The 23,511-nt window shown below is 55.9% G+C and overlaps 1 protein-coding gene across 1 annotated transcript in view; it reads right to left on the bottom strand.

Annotated features, from left to right (window-relative positions):
* Positions 1-23,511, bottom strand: part of GFRA2 (GDNF family receptor alpha 2) — a 31,169-nt gene that overhangs the window by 5,187 nt on the left and 2,471 nt on the right. The window contains exons 2-4 of the mRNA XM_059870661.1: positions 18,510-18,792; positions 14,851-14,934; positions 8,910-9,258 (exon numbers count right to left, since the gene is read on the bottom strand). Of these exons, the coding sequence (XP_059726644.1) occupies positions 8,910-9,258; positions 14,851-14,934; positions 18,510-18,792 (716 nt within the window). The remainder of the gene's footprint in view (positions 1-8,909; positions 9,259-14,850; positions 14,935-18,509; positions 18,793-23,511) is intronic.

Raw genomic sequence — 23,511 nt, 5'->3', positions numbered from 1 at the left:
ACTGGAGATGCCCAAGGAACGCCTTGAGGTATCCAGGGATGACCTGGAGGTGCCCAAAGAATGCCTTGAGGTATCCAGGGATGACCTGGAGGTGCCCAGGGAACCCTTGAGGTATCCAGGGATGACATGGACATGCCCAAGGAAACACCTGGAGGTATCCAAGGAACCCTTGGAGGTATCCAAGGAACCACTGGAGATGCCCAAGGAACGCCTTGAGGTATCCAGGGATGACCTGGAGGTGCCCAAGGAATCCCTGGAGGTGTCCAGGGATGACCTGGAGGTGTCCAGGGAACGCCAGGAAGCGCCCAAGGAACCCCTGGGGGCATCCATGGATGGCCTGGAGGCGCCCAGGGAACCTCTCAAGGTGCCCAAGGAACCCCTGGAGGTGCCCAGGGAATGCCAGGAGGTGCCCAAGGAACCCAGGAGGTGACACTCAGAGCTCTGGGCTGGGGACAAAGTGTGGAGCAAAGGTTGGGCTCTGATCCTGGAGGACTTTTCCAGCCTCTGGAATTCCTTGCTCAGGCCTATGGACACGGCAGGAAAAACCACAAACCCACAACAAACCGCGGGAGAAACTCCCAAAGCAGAGGAAACCCAGCAAGAGGGAAAACAATTAGGGCAGAACCTCAAAGTCGGCCGTTGCTAATTAACAATTTTGTTCTCCCCGCGCATTTCAGGCCACCACGTTTTGATCCAGCGCCGAGATCAGTGACTCAAAGGCCTTTTTTGGGTGGGTTTTTTCCATCCTCGAGCCCTGCAGCTCCCCAGGAAGGGGAGGACGGAGCGCAGGCACCGTTTGATTTTAATTGCGGGCCCGTTCTGTCCCATTGAGCCGCTAACTGAGCCCAACAGGAGATTGTGTTTACACAAGCAAAGCCCGGCTCAAGACAGACTCGCTGTCACATTAAGTCAATACTCGGGAAGCCTCTCGAGTTAATTATTCAGCGAGAATTGACTGATTCTCGTGGTAAGAGCCCGGCGAGCCCGCAGGGGGCCGAGCCCTCCCCCAGCCTCCTCCTCATGCCGGGGAACCCCCCCGGGTGCTGCCCCTCTGCTTGGAAATCCACCAGATTTGGGGAATTTCACTGATTTTCCCGGATTTCTCCAAGCTCTCCCAGCTCCTGTTAAATCCAGGAGGAATTTTTCCCTTCTCCTCTTCTTCCTCAGCCGCCTCTGCAAGTGAGGGATTCCCCCCTGGTGCTGCCCCATCACTTCCCAAATCCACCAGATTTGGGGATTTTCACTGATTTCCCAATCCCAAACCGGGTTTGGAGGCTCCTCCACATCCTATCCCTCAGAACCCAAGCTCTCCCAGCTCCTTAAATCCAGGAGAAATTTTTCCCCGTTCCTTCTTCCTCTCCTTCTCTTCTCCTTCCCCAGCCTCCTCCACACATGGAGGACCCCCTCAGTGCTGCCCCTCTGCTTCCCAAATCCACCAGATTTAGGGATTGTCAGAGATCCCTCAATCCCAAACCGGGTTTGGAGACTCCTCCACTCCCCTCCAAACCCGAGCCCTCCCAGCTCCCACTAAACCCTGGAGCATTTTTCCCTGTTCCATCTTCTTTTCCTTCTTCTTTTGTTCTTCACCAGTCACCTCCTCATGTGAGGGACCCCCTGGTGCTGCCCCTCCACTTCAAAACCCACCAGATTTGGGGACTTTCACTGATTTCCCCAGATTTCTCCAAGCTCTCCCAGCTCCCATTAAATCCAGGAGAAAATTTTCCCTGCTCCTTCTTTTCTGCTTCCCCAGCCTCCTCCACAAGTGATGGACCCCCCCAGGGTTGCCCCTCGGCTTTCCAAATCCACCAGATCTGGGGATTTTCACTGATTTCCCACTCCCAAACCAGGTTTGGAGGCTTCTCCACATCCTGTCCCTCCAAACCTAAGCTTTCCCAGCTCCCATCAAATCCTGGAGCAATTTTTCCCTGCTCCTGCTTCCTCCCCTGCTCCTTCTCTTCTCCTTCCCCAAGCTCCCCCACACATGGAGGACCCCCTCAGTGCTGCCCCTCCACTTCAAAATCCACCAGATTTGGGGATTTTTGCTGATTTCCCAGTCCAAACCAGGTTTAGAGGCTCCTCCATGTCCTGCCCCTCCAATCCCAAGCTCTCCCAGCTCCCATTAAATCCTGGAAGAATTTTCCCCTGCTCCTTCTTTTCTGCTTCCTCGGCCACCTCCACACACGGGGGACCCTCCAGTGCTGCCCCTCCACTTCAAAATCCACCAAATTTGGGGATTTTCACAGATTTCCCAAACCGGGTTTGGAGACTCCTCCACTCCCCTCCAAACCCGAGCTCTCCCAGCTCCCTTTAAATCCTGGAGCAATTTTTCCCTGCTCCTTCTTCTTCCCAGGCAGGCTCTCATTACAGGGAGTAATGAGAAGTTGAGCTGCTGTTTATCAAGGGAACATCCATTACGGGCGGCGTTTGTCTGCGCCGAACAACGGCCGCGCCCGGAGCAGCGTTCCCTCCCGTGTCTGGTGCTCCATCCATCCCGGATCCCCTCCCTCCTTCCCCAGCCAAAATCCAGCCCAAACCTGTCCAAAATGCTCGATGCAAAAATATCCCAAGAGGGGGAGCATCCCGGACCCCCCCTGGATTTAAAACCGGAAATAAAAATCTGGGAAATGACCCAACTTTGGATGCTCCAACGCCAATCAAAATCCAGCTTTGGATGCTCCAACCCCAATCAAAATCCAGCTTTGGATGCTCCAATGCCAATCAAAATCCAGCTTTGGATGCTCCAACCCCAATCAAAATCCAGCTTTGGACGCTCCAACCCCAATCAAAATCCAGCTTTGGATGCTCCAACCCCAATCAAAATCCAGCTTTGGATGCTCCAACCCCAATCAAAATCCAGCTTTGGATGCTCCAACCCTAACCAAAATCCAGCTTTGGATGCTCCAATGCCAATCAAAATCCAGCTTTGGATTCTCCAACGCCAATCAAAATTCAGCTTTGGACGCTCCAACGCCAATCAAAATTCAGCTTTGGATGCTCCAATGCCAATCAAAATTCAGCTTTGGACGCTCCAACGCCAATCAAAATTCAGCTTTGGACGCTCCAACGCCAATCAAAATTCAGCTTTGGATGCTCCAACGCCAATCAAAATCCAGCTTTGGATGCTCCAACCCCAACCAAAATCCAGCTTTGGATGCTCCAGCACCAATCAAAATCCAACTTTGGATGCTCCAACCCCAACCAAAATCCAGCTTTGGATGCTCCAACCCCAATCAAAAACCAGCTTTGGATGCTCCAACCCCAATTAAAATCCAGCTTTGGATGCTCCAATGCCAATCAAAATCCAGCTTTGGATGCTCCAACACCAGTCAAAATCCAGCTTTGGATGCTCCAACGCCAATCAAAATCCTTGGCAAACAAACATCCTGTAGGAGGGAGCATCCCTGACCCCCCTGGATTTAAACATAACAAACACTGGGATAAAAATCCTGGAAATGACCCAACATCCCCACTTTGGATGCTGAGGAGCTCCAGTCCAATCTTGGCCAAAATCTCTTCACACAAATATCCCAGGAGGAAGAGCATCCCTGATACCCCTTGGCTCAAACACACCAAAAAGTGGGATAAAAAATCCTGGAAATGACCCAATATCCCCACTTTGGATGCTGGAGAGGTCCAGCCCAACCCCAATCAAAATCCTTGGCACACAAATGTCCTGTAAGAGGGAGCATCCCTCACCCCCTGGATTTAAACACACAAAGAAGTGGGATAAAAAAAATCAGGGAAATGATCCAACATCCCCACTTTGGATGCTCCAATCCTAATCAAAACCCTCGACACTCAAATGTCCTGTCAGAGGGAGCATTCCTCACCTCACTGGATTTAAACACATCAAAAGCTGGGATAAAAATCTGGGAAATGACTCAACATCCCCACTTTGGATGCTCCAACCCCAATCAAAATCCTTGACAAACAAACCTCCTGTAAGAGGGAGCATTCCTCACCCCCCTGGATTTAAACACACCAAAAACTGGGATAAAAATCCTGGAAATGACCCAACAACCCCACTGTGGATGCTCCAACCCCAATGAAAATCCTTGGCACACAAATGTGCTGTAAGAGGGAGTATCCTTGACTTCCCTTGGATTTAAACACAACAAAAAATGGGATAGAAAAATTCTGGAAATGTTGCAACATCCCCACTTAGGACAAAACCCTTGACACTCAAATGTCCTGTAAGAGGGAGCATCCCTCACCCCCCTGGATTTAAACACACCAAAAACTGGGATAAAAATCCTGGAAATGACCCAACATTCCCTCTTTGGATGCTGAGGAGCTCCAGCCAGTGGAGGCTGGGAATTTCTCCGGCACCGGCACCACTGGAGCGTGTAAGAGCAGATTATTTGTGCTCCCGACTTGCTGATGCAAGATGAAAAATCCAGCGAGCTGCAGCTGCTGAAATCAGCTCTTTTCTCCCCTTCCCTTCCCTTTCCCCTTCGCTGAGGTTTGTGCTTTGCCAAAGGTTTTTGTATTCCGGGAGCTAAAACCTGTCCCTTGCAATCAGCCACAAAAACTCCTGGACTTTGTCAGGCCCCTGTGAGTGGGGAAAGATGGGAGAAAGGTGGGGGAAAGATGGGGAAAATGTGGGGGAAAGGTGGGGGAAAGGTGGGGGAAAGGTGGGGGAAAGGTGGGGGAAAGGTGGGGGAAAGGTGGGGGAAAGGTGGGGGAAAGGTGGGGGAAAGGTGGGGGAAAGGTGGGGGAAAGGGTGAGGGGTGAGGGGGAAAGAGGTGAGGGGGAAAAAAAGGTGAGGGGAAAAAAAGGTGAGGGGGGAAAAAAGGTGAGGGGGGAAAAAAGGTGAGGGGGGAAAAAAGGTGAGGGGGGAAAAAAGGTGAGGGGGGAAAAAAGGTGAGGGGGGAAAAAAGGTGAGGGGGGAAAAAAGGTGAGGGGGGAAAAAAAGGTGAGGGGGGGAAAAAAAGGTGAGGGGGGAAAAAAAGGTGAGGGGGGAAAAAAAGGTGAGGGGGGAAAAAAGGTGAGGGGGGAAAAAAGGTGAGGGGAAAAAAAGGTGAGGGGAAAAAAAGGTGAGGGGAAAAAAAGGTGAGGGGAAAAAAAGGTGAGGGGAAAAAAAGGTGAGGGGAAAAAAAGGTGAGGGGGGGAATAGGTGATGGGGGAAAAAGGTGATAGGAAAAGGTGGGGGAAGCTTCCTGAGCTGGGAAAAGCTGGGAAAAATCTTCCCAAGCTGCACAAATCACAGCTGAGTTGCTCCCGGAGTCCTGGGGCAGCTCCCATGGGATTTGAGGCCGGGTCAAGGCCGTTGGAATGGATTTGTGCAGAGCAAAAATCCTGAGATTTCAGCCCAGGATAAACCAGATCCTGCCCTCCAAAGATCCTGTCCCCTCGCCCAGATCTGAGTCATTGAGGGGACACAAGGAGGGACATCCCAGACCCTCTGTGCCTTCAGAAGGACAGCAGGGAAGGGTCAAACCCCTCCTGCACCCAGAACATTCCACAGGCAGAGCCATTCCCGGCAGGATGGAGCAGCTGGTGGCTTCTTGTGACCTTTGTGACCGAGGGGACAGGGCTGGTGTCCAACCCCAGCAGCTCCACACAGCTGGAAAACAGCACAGAGAGGCAGGAAAAGCTCTGGAAGGGCTGTTTTCCATGCTGGAATATTCATTTTTCCTCCCCTCCAATTATTCTGGGTTTTTTCAGTGTGGAATTCTTCGGTCCTACAGGAGCAGCAGCCCCTGGATCGATCTCCACGCAGGAAAAATCCCTCTGGAAAATCCTATCCCGCCAGAGAGGGTTTTCCTTCATTGGGATTTGAGCCAGGAGGGTTAATTAATTACCCTGGCAGGTTAATTACTCTGGCAGGAGAATTATCTCATCTCCTGTCACCTCCGGCTCTGGGAGCAATTGGGATCTGCTCTGGCTCCAGAGACTCGCCAGGCCCCTGTCAGATCGGGATGAGCATCGGGCTGGGATTGAGAAACTCATGGAAAATGGGAAATCCCATGGCCCTGCCTGGTCCTCCAGGATCAGGAGGAGTTTGGGCTGGATAAATTCCTGGATAATGGGAAATCCCATGGCACTGCCTGGTCCTCCAGGATCAGGAGGGGTTTGGGCTGGATAAATTCCTGGATAATGGGAAATCCCATGGCCCTGCCTGGTCCTCCAGGATCAGGAGGGGTTTGGGCTGGATAAATTTCTGGATAATGGGAAATCCATGGCCCTGCCTTGTCCTCTGGGATCAGGAAGAGTTTTGGGAGGGTAAACTTCTGGATAATGGGAAATCCCATGGCACTGCCTGGTCCTCCAGGATCAGGAGGGGTTTGGGCTGGATAAATTTCTGGATAATGGGAAATCCATGGCCCTGCCTTGTCCTCTGGGATCAGGAAGAGTTTTGGGAGGGTAAACTTCTGGATAATGGGAAATCCCATGGCACTGCCTGGTCCTCCAGGATCAGGAGGGGTTTGGGCTGGATAAATTTCTGGATAATGGGAAATCCATGGCCCTGCCTTGTCCTCTGGGATCAGGAAGAGTTTTGGGAGGGTAAACTTCTGGATAATGGGAAATCCCATGGCACTGCCTGGTCCTCCAGGATCAGGAGGGGTTTGGGCTGGATAAATTCCTGGATAATGGGAAATCCCATGGCACTGCCTTGTCCTCTGGGATCAGGAAGAGTTTTGGGAGGGTAAACTCTTGGATAATGGGAAATCCCACGGCACAGCCCAGCCCTGCCTTGTCCTCTGGGATCAGGAGGAGTTTGGGCTGGATAAATTCCTGGATAATGGGAAATCCTATGGCCCTGCCTTGTCCTCTGGAATCAGGAGGAGTTTTGACTGGATAAACTCATGGAAAATGGGAAATCCCATGGCCCCTGCCTTGTTCCCCAGGATGAGGGGACACAGGGGTTTCGTGTCCCATCATTCCCAGCTGGACATGCCAGAGGGGAGCGGATAGGATGGGATTTTATCCTGAAAACCCAGATCCAAGGAATGCATCCATGCCCCATCCCAAGTAAAAAAAATCCCTGAGGTTCCAGCAAAACCAACACAAATAAATCCCAGATTTGGGCATTTTCCAGAGCAAGAGCCCCCATCCCGGCTCTCCCACGCTTCTCCCAAAAAACCACATTTCCACCTTGGAGAGAACAAACCCTCCCAGCAGCTGCCGCCCCTTCCCCCTTTCCCACTTTCCCTCCTTGTGTGGGGATTTCATTCCATGCAGGAATTAAAGCTCGTGGCCTCTGCAGCCCCCCCGGCTCTCCCGGCCCCGTTATCCCTCTCGGAGCGCGGATCCGTCGGCAGCATCCGCCTCGGAGCGCGCTGATGGAGAGGAGCTGCCATTCCCGGGTATCTTTTATTCATGGCCACCGGCTCCTTGGATTACTTTTTGATAAAAAGCCACATTCCCACATTTCAAACATCTCCGCTCGCAGCCCAAGGAAGACCCGGAGCTCGCATTTATTTCCCTGCTGAGCGCCGGGAAGCTCCATCACCTTGACGGGAGAAGATCCCGCTCCTGGAGGGAGCCGGGGCCGTCGGGAAGCGGATCCGGCTCCCGAGGGGGACAGGAGGGGTCGTGCCCGGTGACAAACGGGTGGCAGAAGCAGGAGTGTCAGTGCCCAGCTCTGCACTGCCAAGGGGGAAACAGCGGGAATTCGGCAGCCGGGGAAAGTTTGGGGGGACGCAGTTCCATCCCTGGGATCTGTCCCCTGGATGTCCCCAGGGCATTGTCCCAGTGGCACTTCCAGAGCCAAACGCAGGGGAAAACAGAGCCTGGGGGGTGACATTGATACTGAGGAAGACACTGATGCCAGAGGGGTGGCACCGATGCTGGGAGGATGACACTGATGCCAAGACGGTGACACCAATGGCAGGGTAGTGACACCGATAGTGGGGGGTGGCACCAATGCCAGGAAGGTGACATTGATGCTGGGATGGTGCCAGGAGAAACCCCCAGAGTGCCCAGGTGGCACTAGGGGCAGGGAAGTGACACTGAAGCCAGGGGTTGACACCGATGCCAGGAGGGGGACACCAATGCTAGGGCAGTGACACCGATATTGGGGGATGGCACTGATGCCAGGAGGGTGACACCGATGCTGGGAGGGTGACATCGGTGCCAGGACCATGCCAGGAGAAGCTCCCAGAGTGCCCAGGTGACACCAATGCCAGGGGGTGACACTGATGCCCAGGGCGTGACACTTATTTTGGGAGGTGGCACCAATACTGGGGTGGGTGACACCAAGGCTGGGGATGTGGCACCAGTGCCAAGTCAGAGTGGCACCAACACCTGGGCTGTGGGAGAAGCCACAGAATGCCTGGGTGACAACAATGCCAGGGAGGTGACAGTGATGGCCAGGTGGTGACACCAACACCTGACCCATGGGCTGTGGGAGAAGCCCACAGAATGCCTGGGTGACACCAATGCCAGCAGGGTGACACTGATGACCAGGCAGTGACACCAATGCTAGGGAGGTGACACTGATGACCAGGGCAATGACACCAATGCCAGGAGGGGGACACCAATGCCAGGAGGGGGACACTAGTGATTGGGAATGTGCCACTAGTGTTAGGGAGGTGACACTGATGCCAAGGGGTGACACTGAGGCCGGAAGGTGACACTGATGGCCTGGGCAATGACACCAATGCCAGGAGAGTGACACCAATGCCAGCAGGGTGACACTGATGGCTGGGGGCTGACACTGATGACCGGGAAGATGACACTGATGCCAGGGAGGTGACACTGATGACCAGGAAGGTGACACCAATGCCAGGGGCTGACACTGATGACCAGGAAGGTTCCACCAGTGCTAGGGAAGTGACACTAATGGCCAGGGGGTGACACCAATGCCAGGAAGGTGACACCGATGACCAGGCAATAACACCAACCCCAGGGAGGTGACACAACACCTGACCCACGCCACAGGACCCCCACGGCGTGCCCTTTACCTGCACAGGTGATCCGCCCGGCAGGCGCCGCGCAGGTCCAGGCAGTTGGGCTTGTCCTTGTCCTCGTAGGAGCAGGAGGGGACGATGGTCTGGCGGCGGCGCTCGGCGCACGCCGGGTCCTTGCAGGAGCAGAAGAGCAGGCGGAAGGTGAACTCGCCGGGCACGCGGTCGAAGAACTGGCGCAGGGCCTTGTGGCACTTGCGGCGGTTGCAGGGCTCGGTGGCCGACAGCTCCCGGCTGCAGGTGGAGATGTAGCCCGAGCGCAGGCGCTTGCAGTTGTCGTTGAGGTTGCAAGCCTTGGCCGCGTCCAGGCAGTGGTTGCTCTTGGAGGTGGTGGCCGGGTCCATTCCTGCCCAGGGAAGGAGATATCTGGGGTCAGGAAGGTGGGGATGGGTGGATGGGGAGGTGGTCATAAATTTGGGGAGGTGGCGTCAAAGGTGGAGTGTGGGAAGATGGGATTGAGGTGAGGGAATTGGCCTTGACCCTGGGAGATGCCTTCAAAGGGGGGGAGATACCCTCAAAAACAGCCTTAAACTGGGACTGGGAGATGCCCTCAAAAACAGCCTTAAACTGGGACTGGGAGATGCCCTCAAGGCTGGGGAGATGGCCTCAAAACCAGCCTTAAACTGGGACTGGGAGATGCCTTCAAAGGTGGGGAGATGCCCTCAAAACCAGCCTTAAACTGGGATTGGGAGATGCCCTCAAAAACAGCCTTAAACTGGGATTGGGAGATGCCCTCAAAGGTGGGGAGATGCCCTCAAAAACATTTTTTTAGGTGGGACTGGGAGATGCCATCAAAGGTGGGGAGATGCCATCAAACCTGGGATGGGAAGAAGTCCCGAAACCTGTGAATAAACCATCAAACCTGGGATGGGAAACACCCTTGACCCTGGGATGAGGAGAATTCCTCGAAACTGGGGAGGTGTCCTCAAACCTGGGATGAAGAAATGCCATCGACCTGGGATGGGGAGAAACCTTCAAAGTTGGAGAGATGGCCTCAAAACTGGGGCAGGGAAAAGCCCTCAAACCCGGGGAGATGGCCTCAAACCCGGGGAGATGGCCTCAAAACCCGGGGAGGTGGCCCTCAAAACCCCGGGGAGGTGGCCCTCAAAACCCCGGGGAGGTGGCCCTCAAAACCCCGGGGAGGTGGCCCTCAAAACCCCGGGGAGGTGGCCCTCAAAAGCAGGATGGGGAAACGCCCTTGAGCTTGGGAAGATGTGACAGGTGTCGTGTCACTCCTGTGGCATCGGTGTCACCTCCCAGCATCTCCAGCACGGCCCATCCCTGGACTGACCCCATCCCATTCCAGGCACAATCTGTATGATCAACTCCCCCCACACCGGGGCCCTCTGGGCAGAATCCAGGCCGTGAATTTGCAACATTTCTTTCCTTTTGTCAGTTCTTCAAAGAATAGTTATTAATTATTAATTAATTAATGATTATTCAATTCCAGAAGTGGAACAATCAACCCAACTCCACTGTGGCCCCCACAGCCTCTCCTGGGGCTCCCCAAAAGTGGGGCAGCTCCAGACAGGGATGAAAGGGACAAGAGGATCAATCCTGTATCCATCCGGGAATCCCATCCCGTGTCCATCCCGGGAATCCCATCCAGAATCCATCTCGGGAATCCCATCCTGGGATTACCACCCTGAATCCATCCTGGGAATCCCATCCCGGGAATCCCATCTCATGTCCATCCTGGTAATGCCACCCTGAATCCATCCTGGGAATCCCATCCTGAATCCCATCCTGGGAATCCCATCCTGAATCCCATCCTGGGAATCCCATCTGGAATCCATCCCAGGAATCCCATCCCATGTCCATCCTGGGAATCCTATCCTGGGAATCCCATCTTGGGAATACCACCCTGAATCCATCCTGCGAATCCCATCCCGTGTCCATCCCGGGAATCCCATCCAGAATCCATCCTGAGAATCTCATCCAGAATCTATCCCGGGAATGCCATCCAGAATCCCATCCTGGGAATCCCATCCCAGGAATCCCATCCCATGTCCATCCTGGGAATCCTATCCTGGGAATCCCATCTTGGGAATACCACCCTGAATCCATCCTGCGAATCCCATCCCGTGTCCATCCCAGGAATCCCATCCTGGGAATCCCATCCCGTGTCCATCCCGGGAATCCCATCCAGAATCCATCCTGAGAATCTCATCCAGAATCTATCCCGGGAATGCCATCCAGAATCCCATCCTGGGAATCCCATCCCGGGAATCCCATCCCGGGAATCCCATCCCGGGAATCCCATCCTGTGTCCATCCTGGGAATGCCACCCTGAATCCATCCCAGGAATCCCATCCCGGGAATCCCATGCTGCATCCATCCTGGGAATCCCAATCTCTATCCATCCTAGGAATCCCATCCCAAATCCATCCCGAGAGTCCCATCCTGGGAATCCCATCTGTCAGGAGAGGACGGATGAGGCCAAGGCCCAGCCTGGGAACAAACGCTGAATTTTCCTTTTTTTTTTTTTTTTTTTTTTTTTTGCTGGGAATGATGGATCACCCTCCACAGCCCAGGTGCTGCTTCTGAAGGCTCCTCATCCCTCATTCCCTCCCCTCCACATCCCAGCCAAATCCATGGATTCTCCTTCACTGCCTCCCAGCTTCTGCTGCAAGGGATGGCTCCTAATTGGCCTAATTGGAGGGTGCTGCTAATTAGCAAGCATCAAACCCCAGGTGACCCTCAGCCCCCAGCTCGAGAGCCACCAGCATCTCCCTGCCGGGGATCCCAAGGATTCAGGGATCCTGAGGATTCAGGGATCCCGAGGATTCAGGGATCCCGAGGGATTCAGGGATCCCAATTAAAGGCAAAGCCCCTTCCCGGCGCCATCCCGACCTCCTGCTGCCCTTGGAGGACATTTGGAGCTTTTTGGGGCTCAGTGCCACCCCGTGCTGTGACAACCAAGAGCCTGTCCCCTTCACCCAGGACCAGCCCAGCCAGGCTGTGCTGCCAGGAGATCCCAAATCCAGGGGGGAAAAGTGTTTGGGAAGAGCCCTGGGTGTGCCAAAGGTGCCATTCCAGAGCTGGACACCCCTGGAGAGGTTTGAGGCTTCACCTCCGCCCTGGCAGCCAAACCTGGGCTGGGGCAGGGATGGATGGTTTGGGTTGGACAGAGGATGGACACAGCTCGAGGGGAAAAAGGGATTGGAGAGGTGGGGAAAAGGTGGATTTAGGTGGGGAAAAGGGATTGGAGAGGTGAGGAAAAGATGGATTTAGGTGGGAAAAAAGGTATTGGAGAGGTGGGGAAAAGGAGGATTTAGGTGGGAAAAGAGGGATTGGAGAGGTGGGGAAAAGGTGGATTTAGGTGGGAAAAGAGGGATTGGAGAGGTGGGGAAAAGGAGGATTTAGGTGGGAAAAGAGGGATTGGAGAGGTGGGGAAAAGGTGGATTTAGGTGGGAAAAGAGGGATTGGAGAGGTGGGGAAAAGGAGGATTTAGGTGGGGAGAAGGGATTGGAGAGGTGGGGAAAAGGAGGATTGAAGAGGTGAGGAAAAGGTGGATTTAGGTGGCAAAAAGGTAATTCAAGAGGTGAGGAAGAGGGGATTGAAGAGATGGGGAAAAGGAGGATTTAAGAGACGGGGAACACCAGGGTCTCTTCCCTCCCGCTGGTTTTGGGGGATGCATTGAACCCTCCCTGCAGCCCGGATCGCCCCAGCCCCGAGCCCTGGCAGGTTTCCGGCACAAAGCCGGGCTTTTGGGAGCCGTGGGAAGCGGCAGCCGATTGTCTCCTCCTCGGGAGCTTCGCTCCTGCCCTGCCCGAGACCTGCGGGGACCCGGCTGCATCTTAATGGAGCGGCGGCTTTGGAAGCGCCGCGCTCCTGGGGAGCTCATTAATAAAGCACGAGCATGAAAATTTCATGAGCAGAGACGGAAACGGGGGCCGAGGAGCTGGGGACGGGGGCTGGGGCCACCAGCTGTCCCCTCTGCGTGTCCCCACGGCCGCTGGGGACAGAGGAGGAGGAGGAGGGTGGGGGAGTTTGGTGCCCACCCCGCGCTTGGGCGTGGTGCCCGCAGGGAGAATTCCCAGCTGGAGCCTCTCCCTTCTGTGATTTCCAGCACGGATGAGCATCCCGTGGATGCCCAGCGCGGGGGTCCCGCAGCGTGGGGAGGGGGCAGCGCTGGCTCCGCGGGCTCTCCGCGCTCTTTAGGCGCGGGTTACGCGCGGCTTGCACAGCCCCTGCTCCCCAGCCATCCCTCCGCTCCCAATTATCCCTCCGGGCAATTAACAGCTCCTGCTCCAGGAACTGCTCCAAGAACGCCTTCGCTTCAGGTCGGGGCTGATGGCCCCGCAGGTCTCCGTGGAGGGGACAGGGACAGGTGGCAGCACCAGCGAGGGACCCCAGTGCTCACAGCCTGTTCCCCAATTCCTCCATCCCCCAAATCTCCCGCCCGGCTTTTCCTGCGCCTCCCGCTCCGCTCTCCTGGATAATTCAGTGTCTAATCCCCTCTCCAGACTCGCTGCTTTCCAGATTTCCAGCTGGAAAGGTTCCAGATTTTGCAGCTCCAAAGCTTCCCCTGACGCCAATGTAATCCCAAAAAGGCGGGCCGGGGGCGGGAGGGGGTGGCAGCGTCACCCCAAAATCCCGCGCCGAGCTCCCGGGGAAAATCCACCTGGAAAAGGCTGGAAAATTCCCCGCGGGGGCTGCAGTGACAGCAGCGACAGCGGCGGTGTCACAGCCCCGCTCAGAGGTGTCCCCAGGTGAGCCGGGCACGGCCCTGGGGGTGTCCCCGAGGTGTGGGGACAGCGGGACCCCCCAAAATCCCGCAGCGTGGGGGCTGGGGAGGGCTCGGGAGGAGCCGAGGCAGCGCTGCCCCCCTGGCTGGGGAGGGGGTGAGGGGTGGCACGGGGAGGTTGTCATGGAAACGGGCGGGAAAACCGAAATTCCCGAGGATGGAGGCAGAGTTTGGGCTCCCTGGAGGAGGAGGACACGGGAGTGCTCCGAGGGACACCGGGATGATCTAAAGGACACTGGGATGCTCCAAGGAGTTCCAAGGGATGCTCCAAGGGGTTCCTGAGGTCTCCAAGAGACACAGGGGTGTTCTTAGGGACCCAGGGATGCTCCAAGAGGTTCCAAGGGATCTTCCAAAGGATTCCAAAGGGCCCAGGGATGTTCCAAGGGGCTCAAGGATGTTCTAAGGGACACAGGGATGCTCCAAGGCATTCCAAGGGATGCTCTAAGGGGTTCCAAGGAACACAGGACTGTTCTAAGGGACACAGGGATGCTCCAAAGGGACCCAGGGATGCTCCAAAGGGGCTCCAAGGGATCTTCCAAAGGATTCCAAAGGGCTCAGAGATGACCCAAGGGACACTGGGATGATCCAAAGGGACACAGGAACATTCCAAGGAGTTCCAGGGGACCCAGGGATGCTCCGAGGGGGGACCCAGGGATGCTCCGAGGGGGGACCCAGGGATGCTCCGAGGGTCTCAGCATCCCTCTCCCAGCAGCTTCCCAGAGCTCAGCTCGAGGCTGCTGCCCAGGGAGGGGACAGCAAACAGGGCCACCCCCCTTCAGCTCCCACCCCATCCTGAGGGTCCCAAATCCTGCAGAACACCGAGAATTCCACGGGGAATTCCATGGGAGGGGCTGCACCCCGCTGGAGCCAGGGCTGGCTTGGTGCCTCCCCCAGTGCAAATTCAGGGAACCCCGAGAATTCCAGCTTTTCCAGCGGTTTTCTAGAACCCCAAACTGGAGGCAAAGAGGTAAAACCCTAAATCCCAGCCCGGGGTGATCTGAAACAGAAAGAACCCACCCCAAAAATGCATCAAAATGACGGGCAGGACCCCAAATTTGGGGGGAAGAGAAGGGGAGGAGAGGCTGGAGAAGCAAAGGATGAGCCCAGGGGAGGGAGGGAGGGAGGATTTCCCTGGCTGGGAGCAGCTCTGTGCTCAAGGCAGGAGATAAACCACGGAGCTTTTATTACCTGAGAAAATTGAAGCGAGTCTGAATATATCAGAGAGACGAGAGGTGACCGGCTCGTACGGGGAGGCTTCATAAAACTCCTCTCCTTTGGCGGGGGGGGAAAAAAAGGAGAAAAAAAGCAAATTAAAGCTCGTGGTGAATAATCTCAGCCAGTTCCAGGCACAGGCACCCCCCTGGTTCAGGGAGGGAAAAGCAAAAATGGTTTCCAGGCGCTGGAATTAAAGGGAAAGGGGGATTTGGGAGAGGTTCAGGGAATTTTGGGTTTGGTTGTGGCCAATCCCAAAGGATTCCAGGAGCTGAGGGAGTTGGGATGTTCCAGAGGGTGGATATTGAGTTCAAGGCTGGAAGTTTTGGGGTCCCCACTCAGCTCTGGGCTCTTTTATTGTTACAAATTCGCCTAAAAACACCTAAAAAACCCTAAAAACCTTAAAAACCTGTTCTCAATCTGGGTTCTTTTATTGTGACAAAATCACCAAAAATACTGAAAAAAAAAAACCTAAAAAAACCCTAAAAACCCTAAAAACCTATTCTCAACTCTGGGTTCTTTTGTTGTGACAAAATCCCCTAAAAACACCTCAAAAATTAAAAACCTAAAAACACCTAAAAACCCTAAAAACCTGTTCTCAACTCTGGCTTCTTTTATTGCTACAAAATTCCCCTAAAAACACTGAAAAAAAACCTGAAAAAAACCCTTAAAAACCAGTTCTCAATCTGGGTTTTTTTTATTGCTACAAAATTCCCCTAAAAACACCTAAAAACCTAAAAAAACACCCTAAAAATCTGTTCTCAATCTGGGTTCTTTTATTGTGACAAAATCCCCTAAAAACACCCAAAAACCCTAAAAATTCTCAACTCTGGCCTCTTTGATTCTTATAAATTCCCCTAAAAAAAGAATTCAGGAATCCCCTGTGTGGAAATCCAGGTGGGGAGCAAAGCAGGAGGGTTTGCTCCTAGCCCGGTGACATTCCCAGGAAATCTGGGAGGGAAATCCCAAAATCTGGGAGGGAAATCCCAAAATCTGGGAGGGAAATCCCAAAATTTGGGAGGGAAATCCCAAAATCTGGGAGGGAAATCCCAAAATCTGGGAGGGAAATCCCAAAATCTGGGAGGGAAATCCCAAAATCTGGGAGGGAAATCCCAAAATCTGGGAGGGAAAGACCCCGCTGGGATGCTGGGCTGGGCTGTCCCTGTCCCCAGGGCAATGGGATTTGGGGACAACACCCCAATGGTGGCTCTGGCTCCTCCTGATCCTCCCTGGGAATGGGAACTGGATCCAAACCCTGCTCCAGGCCATTCCTGGGAAATCTGGGAGGGAAATTTGGGAGGGAACTGGGATGTCCCTGTTTCCTGAAGGTTCTCAATGCTGCTCTGGGGGTGATGGAATTTGGGGACAACACCCCAAGAGCCATTCCTGAACATCACCAGGAATTGGAACAGGATCCAAATCCCACTCCAGGCCATTCCTGGGAAATTTGGGAGGGAAATTTGGGAGGGAACTGGAATGTCCCTGTTCTCTTTGGGTTCCCAGCACTGCTCTCAGCGTGATGGGATTTGGAGACAACACCCCAAGGGTAGCTCCTGATCCTCCCCGGGAATGGGAACTGGATCCAAATCCTGCTCCTCAGCCACATTCCCAGGAAATTTGGGAGGGAAATCCCAAAATTTGGGAGGGAAAGACCCCACTGGGATGCTGGGCTGGGCTGTCCCCATCCCGAGTGCGATGGGATTTGGGGACAACGCCCAAAGGGCAGCTCCTGATCCTCCCTGGGAATGGGAACAGGATCCAAATCCTGCTCCAGGCCATTCCTGGGAAATCTGGGAGGGAACTGGAATGTCCCTGTTCTCTTTGGGTTCCCAGTGCTGCTCTGGGGGTGATGGGATTTGGGGACAGCTCCCCAAGGGCAGCTCCTGATCCTCCCCGGGAATGGGAACAGGATCCAAACCCTGCTCCAGGCCATTCCTGGGAAATCTGGGAGGGAAATTTGGGAGGGAACTGGGATGTCCCTGTTTCCTGAAGGTTCTCAGTGCTGCTCTGGGGGTGATGGGATTTGGGGACAACGCCCCGAGGGCAGCTCCCGATCCTCCCCAGGAGTTGGAACAGGATCCAAACCCGCTCCAGGCCGTTCCCTCTCCGCTCCCCGCCTCTCCTGCTCGAGCCAGGAGCGTTCAGGCGGCCCCGTAACCTCCACCGCCGCCATCAATAATTAAACACCCGCTTGACTCCTGCTGCTCGCCAGGGAAATTACCGACCATTACCGGGGCCTGGACCTGCCTGGAGCCGCAATTAACCCCCGGGAAGGAGGCTGGAGCCTCCCTAATAGCAGGGAGAGCTCGGATGGGAGGAGGGGAACCCCAAAATCTCCGCTAAAAGGCACAAATTTGCATTCCTCGCTGCTGTGAGCACCACAGAGCTCCTGCCTCTCCTTAAAGCTCGGCTTAATCACTGCTCTTCCCTCCTCCTCCTCCAGGTGCAACTGCCATCCCAATTCCCTCATTCATTCCCAAAAAAACCCCGGGAAACTGCTCGATGAGGGCAGCTAATGAGCGGGAGAAAACAATTAGGGCGTAATTCCTGCTCTGGGCCGGGCTTTGGGGCTCTGCTTCCTGCACTGACCCAGATTTGAAGGGAATTTCACCCAGGGGGGCCCTGGGCTCAGGTACGGCTCCCCCACATCCTCTGGAAGAGTTTTTCCATCCTCTGGAAGAGTTTTTCCAGTTTTTCCACCCTCTGGAAGAGTTTTCCCACCCTCTGGAAGAGTTTTCCCACACCATCGGGTACAACTCCTCCATCCTCAGCTCCAGCTTTCCCACCCTCGGTCACACCTTTCCCACAGAATTCCAGAATTCCCGACCTGCCTTGGGCTGGAAAGGGCCTTAAAAGTCTCATCCCAACCCTGCTCCCCCGGGCAGGGAGCTCTTCCACCCCAGGGTGATCCTTTAGGGATCCCCCTCCCCATCACCCCAAGACTCTCCTTTGGGATCTCCCCCACCCTAAAAAACTCTCCTTTAGGGTCTCCTGATCACCCCAGGGTGCTCCTTTGGGGTTTCCCCATCCCCCCAGAGTGCTCCTTTGGGATCTCCACATCCCCATCATCCCATCCTGATCCATTGGGATCTTCCCCTCCCCATCACCCCAAGACTCTCCTTTGGGATCTCCCCCACCCCAAAACTCTCCTTTAGGGTCTTCCCATCACCCCAGGGTGCTCCCTTGTCATCTCCCCATCACCTCAGGCTGCTCCTTTGGGGGCTCCCCCACTCCCAGGGCACTCCTTTAGGGTCTCCCCATCACCCCAGGGTGATCCTTTAGGGATCCCTCTCCCCCTCCCCATCACCCCAGGGTGATCCTTTGGGATCCCCTCCACCCCAAAAAACTCTCCTGTAGGGTCTCCTCATCACCCCAGGGCGCTCCTTTGGGGTTTCCCCATCACCCTACACTGATCCATTGGGATCTCCCCCTCCCCATCACCCCAATACTCTCCTTTGGGATCTCCCCCACCCCAAAACTCTCCTTTAGGGTCTCCCCATCAGCACAGGGTGATCCTTTAGGGATCCCTCTCCCCCAGGACACTCCTTTAGGGTCTCCCCGTCACCCTACACTGATCCATTGGGATCTCCGCCTCCCCATCACCCCAAAACTCTCCTTTGGGACCCCCCCCATACCTTCGGCCAGCCCCAGGTGGATGCTCCAGTAGATCTGCAGGCACTGCAGCTCCTTCTTCATGCCTCTCTTGCAGCGGCAGCGCTCCAGGGGGCTCTCCTGCAGCACCCCCAGGGCCAGCTGGCACTCGCGGTTGGCCAGCAGGGTGTTCCTGTCGCGCCCGGCCAGGCACTGCCGCAGCGTGCGGTACCGGGAGCTGCAGCCCGGCTCGGCCGCGCACAGCTCGTTGGCCCGCACGCAGTCCACGGGCGAGGGGGGGCCCGGCCAGCGAGCGCAGCATCTCATCTGGGCCGGGGAGGGAGAGGAGGGAACCGGTTAGGGAGGAAGGTCCCGAAGGAGTCCCTCAGATAGGGTAGATAGGGACCCCGGGAGGGAAAATGGGCAGGGAATTCAGATGAAACCCCCAGGAAATTCAGATTAAATCCCCAGGAAATTCTGGTTAAAACCACCAGGAAATTCAGGTTAAAACCCCCAGGGAATTCAGATTAAAACCCCCAGGTGAGCAACTCAGGTAGGGCAGATGGAGAACCCGGGATAGAAGAAGGAACAGCCCAGGAAATTCAGGTGGAACTCCCAGGAAAATCAGGTTAAAACCCCAGGAAATTCAGATTAAAACCCCCAGGTGAGCCCCCCAGCTCGTTGGCCCACACGCAGTCCACGGGCGAGGGGGGCCCGGACAGCGAGCACAGCATCTCATCTGGGCCGGGGAGGGAGAGGAGGGCACGGTCAGGGAGGAAGGTCCCGAAGGAGTCCCCCAGATAGGGCAGATGAGGAGGAAAAATGGGTGGGAAATTCAGATTAAAACCCCAGATGAAAATCCCAGGGAATTCAGGTTAAAGCCCCCAGGTGAGCAGCTCAAGTAGGGCAGATGGAGAACCCGGGATAGAAGAAGGAACAGCCCAGGAATTTCAGGTGGAAATCCCAGGAAAATCAGGTTAAAATCTCCAGGAAATTCAGATTAAAACCCCCAGGGAATTCAGATTAAAGCCCCCAGGGAATTCAGATTAAAGCCCCCAGGTGAGCAGCTCAAGTAGGGCACATGGGGAACCTGGGATAGAAGAATGAGCAGCCCAGGAATTTCAGGTGGAACTCCCAGGAAAATCAGGTTAAAACCTCCAGGAAATTCAGGTTAAAACCCCAGGGAATTTAGATTAAAACCTCCAGGTGAGCAGCTCAGGTAGGGCAAATGGTGAACCCGGGATAGAAGAATGAACAGCCCAGGAAATTCAGGTGGAAATACCAGGAAATTCAGGTTAAAACCTCCAGGAAAATCAGGTAAAAGCCCCAGGGCATTCAGATTAAAACCCCCGGGAAATTCAGATTAAAACACCAGATGAATATCCCCGGAAATTCAGATTAAAACCCTAGGGAATTCAGATAAAACCCCCTGGGAATTCCCATTAAAACCCCAGGAAATTCAGATTAAAACCCCAGATGAAAATCCCAGGAAATTCAGATTAAAACCCTAGGGAATTCAGATAAAACCCCCTGGGAATTCCCATTAAAACCCCAGGAAATTCAGATTAAAACCTCAGATGAAAATCCCAGGAAATTCAGATTAGGTGCCCTGGTCAGCATCCCAGATAAGGCAGATGGGAACCCCCAGGAGGGAAAATGGGCAGGAAATTCAGATTAAAACCCCAGATCAAAATCCCAGGAAATTCAGATCAAAATCCCAGGAAATTCAGATGAAAAGCCCCAAGAAATACACAATAATACCCCCAGGTGAGCACCCCAGATAAGGCAGATGGGGACCCCCAGGAGGGAAAATGGGCAGGAAATTCAGAGTAAAAGCCCAGGGAATTCAGATAAAATCCCCAGGGAATTCAGAGAAGGAGAAGTTGGCACCCCAGGAAATCCCGATGGGCACCTCAGCCTCAGCCCCCAAATCCACCTGTGTTCGTGCCAAAATCTCCTGGGCTCCTGGAAGAGCTCCCTGCCCATGGGAGCGGGGCTGGGATGAGATTTTTAAGTCCCTTTCCAGCCCAAGGCAGGTCAGGAATTCTGGAATTCTGCGGGAAAGGTGTGGCTGAGGGTGGGAAAGCTGGAGCTGAGGATGGAGGAGTTGTGCCTGGAGCCGGCTGGGATTATTCACCACGGGCTTTAATTCGCTTTTTTCTGCCTTTTTTCCCCCCAAGGAATTTTCCCAAGGGTGATGGGGTCAGCCCAGGCTGGGAATCATGGAATAGTCTGGGCTGGAAGGGGTTTTAAAGATCGAGCTGAAAGCCTGGGAATTCTGTGGAATCTTGGAATTGTCTGGGAAGGAAAGGGGGAATGGGAAAAAAAAGGGGGGAAAGGGGGGAAAAAAAGGGGGGAAAGGAGGGAAAAAAGGGGGGGAAAGGGGGGAAGGGGGAAAAAAGGGGGGAAAGGGGGGAAAAAGGGGGGAAAGGGGGGGAAAAAAGGGGGAAAGGGGGGGAAAAAAGGGGGAAGGGGGGGAAAAAAGGGGGAAAGGGGGGGAAAAGGGGGGAAGGGGGGGAAAAAAGGGGGAAAGGGGGGGAAAAAAGGGGGAAAGGGGGGGAAAAAGGGGGAAAGGGGGGGAAAAAAGGGGGAAAGGGGGGGAAAAAAGCGGGAAAGGGGGGGAAAAAAGCGGGAAAGGGGGGGAAAAAAGGGGGAAAGGGGGGGAAAAGGGGGGAAGGAAAGGAATTCCTCTCTGGGAGGGGCTGGGATGGAATTCCCAGAGGAGCTGTGGCTGCCTCATCCCTGGAAGTGCTCGAGGCCACCTTGGCATGGTGGAAGGTGTCCTTGCCCGTGGCAGGGGCTGGAATGGGACCCCACAATCCTGGAAGGGTTTGGGTGGGAAGAGACCTTAAAACCACCGCGGGCAGGGAGACCTTCCCTAGCCCGGGCTGCTCGGAGCCCCATCCAGCCTGTCCTGGGGCGCTTCCAGGGGTGTCCCTGCTCCCCCCGCAGCCGAGGTTCCCAGGTGGGGTGGGAAGGTGCGGGGTTAACCCCACACCTCGGCTCGGGGAGCTGGCGTTCCTTGCTCCATCCGAAGGGATCGAGGACCCCGATCCGTTCCCGGATCGCGTTCCCGGAGCCACGGGAGCAGCGGCTCCATCCCGAGCCCCGAGCCTGCCCTTGGCTCTCATCGTTCCCAGCCCCGTCATAGGATTTTTAGGGCATCTGACTCATGGCTTTTGGAGCGCTCGGCCTTGGCAGGGCCGCGGGGCAGCTGCGGCTCCCAACAGGCGCTTCCCTCCCGGGGTGGCACCGGGCCAGCCCGGCCGGCTCCTGTCCCTGTCCCTGTCCCCGCTCGGACCCTGCCCCGCATTTCCACAGCTCTCCCGCCATCCCCAACATTTCCGCATCTGCTTTTCCCCCTGGAAATATTCCTGCTCCATCCGGCCCAGGCAAAGCCTGGCTTGTCCCCTCTCGGGGGAGTTGGGGACAGGCAGCGCTGGTTCCCCCCCGCCCCCAGGGGGTTGGGGACCGGACCCGCTGTCACTCCCGGCCCCTCCTCCACCCTCCAGCTCTCAGGGAAAGCCCTGGAGCACGGAAAAATGGGAATGACAGGACCTGGAGGGGACCCTGGGCTGCTCCGGGGGGCGATGGGGAGGGGACCGCTCTCTGTGCCCTCCCTGGTGCCCCCCGAGGGTGGTGAGCAGCGGTGACCCCTCGGTGAGTCCCCGTCCCTGTCCCCTCCCGCCTGGCACCGCCTCGGCCACCGCTGGCAGCCCCTTCCCAGCCCGGGTCTGGCAGGGGGACAGTGACACCTACAGGAACGCGACAGGGGCCACCCGGGTGTCCCCCCCAGCGGGCGGGGCCGGTCCCCTGCCACCCCCGGGGCTGGGCACGCGTCCCTTCCCTCGGGAGCGGCTGGCACCGGAGCGGGGCCCTGGCACCGGAGCGGGGCCCTGGCACCGGAGCGGGGCCCTGGCACCGGAGCGGGGCCCTGGCACCGGAGCGGGTCCGCGGGCAGCCCTGCCCACCTCGGGGGCCAGGGCTCTGAGGAGGGACAGGAGCAGGGTGGGCGGTGCCCCGGTGGGGACACCTCCGCTGGCTGCAGTCACTCCAAGGAACAGATCCCACAGATCCCGGTGTCCGGCTGATGTCCCCGCTGGGTTCTGACAGGTCGGGAGAGCCCCAGAAGCCCCCAGAGCCGCGTTAGATCCAGCCTGGAGCAGCAGATTCCCCTCGGGAAGGCCAGGCCAGGCCTGGCAGGATTGTATTCCACACGGGAGGCAGGCGGGATCCATGGAGGGAGCGCAGGAGAAACGGGCGCCCCAGACGCTGATCCCGGGGCTGGGAATGCCGTGGTGCCTTGGGATGATGCCTTGGGGCTCTGCGCCTTCACACACCAGGAAATCCCATCCTGAGGCATCCAAACAATGGGGAAGTGAGAAAAACTGATCCTGCTGCAGCTGTGGCCACAGGGAAGCTGCTCCAGGGCATTGGAGACATTGCAGAGATCCACCAGGCATGGAGAGCTGACCCAGGATTCCATGGAGGGCCGTTCCAGAGCTCCAGTGAGTGTGGAGAGCTGATCCAGAGCTCCATCAGGCATGGAGACTATTCCAGAATTCCATGGAGAGCCATTCCAAGCTCCACGGGGTGTGGAAAACCATCCCACAGCTCCACCAGATCTGGAGATTCAACCCTCAGCTCCACCAGGTGTGGAGAGCCATTCCAGAATTCCATGGCCATGGAGAACCATCCCAGAGCTCCACCAGGCATGGAGAGCCATTCCACAGATCCACTGGGCATGAAGAGCCATTCCTGAGCTCTGTTGGGCTTGGAGAACCATTCCAGAGCTCTGCTGGGTGTGGAGAACCATTCCAGAGCTCCACCATGTTCCAGCCTCTCCCAGCTCAGCTCCAGCTCCAACTCACACTTCTCCAGAAGCCTCTTCCCAAAAATCCCCTCCTCCAGCCGCATTCCTGTCCCCACGGGCAGGGCAGGGCCACATCCTTGCCCTGGCACCGCCTGGAACATCCTCGGGTGCCCCCCCGGTGCCAGGTGGGCCAGGTGGGAACCCCACAAGAAATCCACCCTCGGGGAGCAGCA

Source organism: Haemorhous mexicanus, chromosome 30 (assembly GCF_027477595.1).
Source record: "Haemorhous mexicanus isolate bHaeMex1 chromosome 30, bHaeMex1.pri, whole genome shotgun sequence".
NCBI classification, from domain to species: domain Eukaryota; kingdom Metazoa; phylum Chordata; class Aves; order Passeriformes; family Fringillidae; genus Haemorhous; species Haemorhous mexicanus.
The sequence above is the reverse complement of the archived record's forward strand: the minus strand, read 5'-3'. Positions and strand labels throughout refer to the sequence as shown.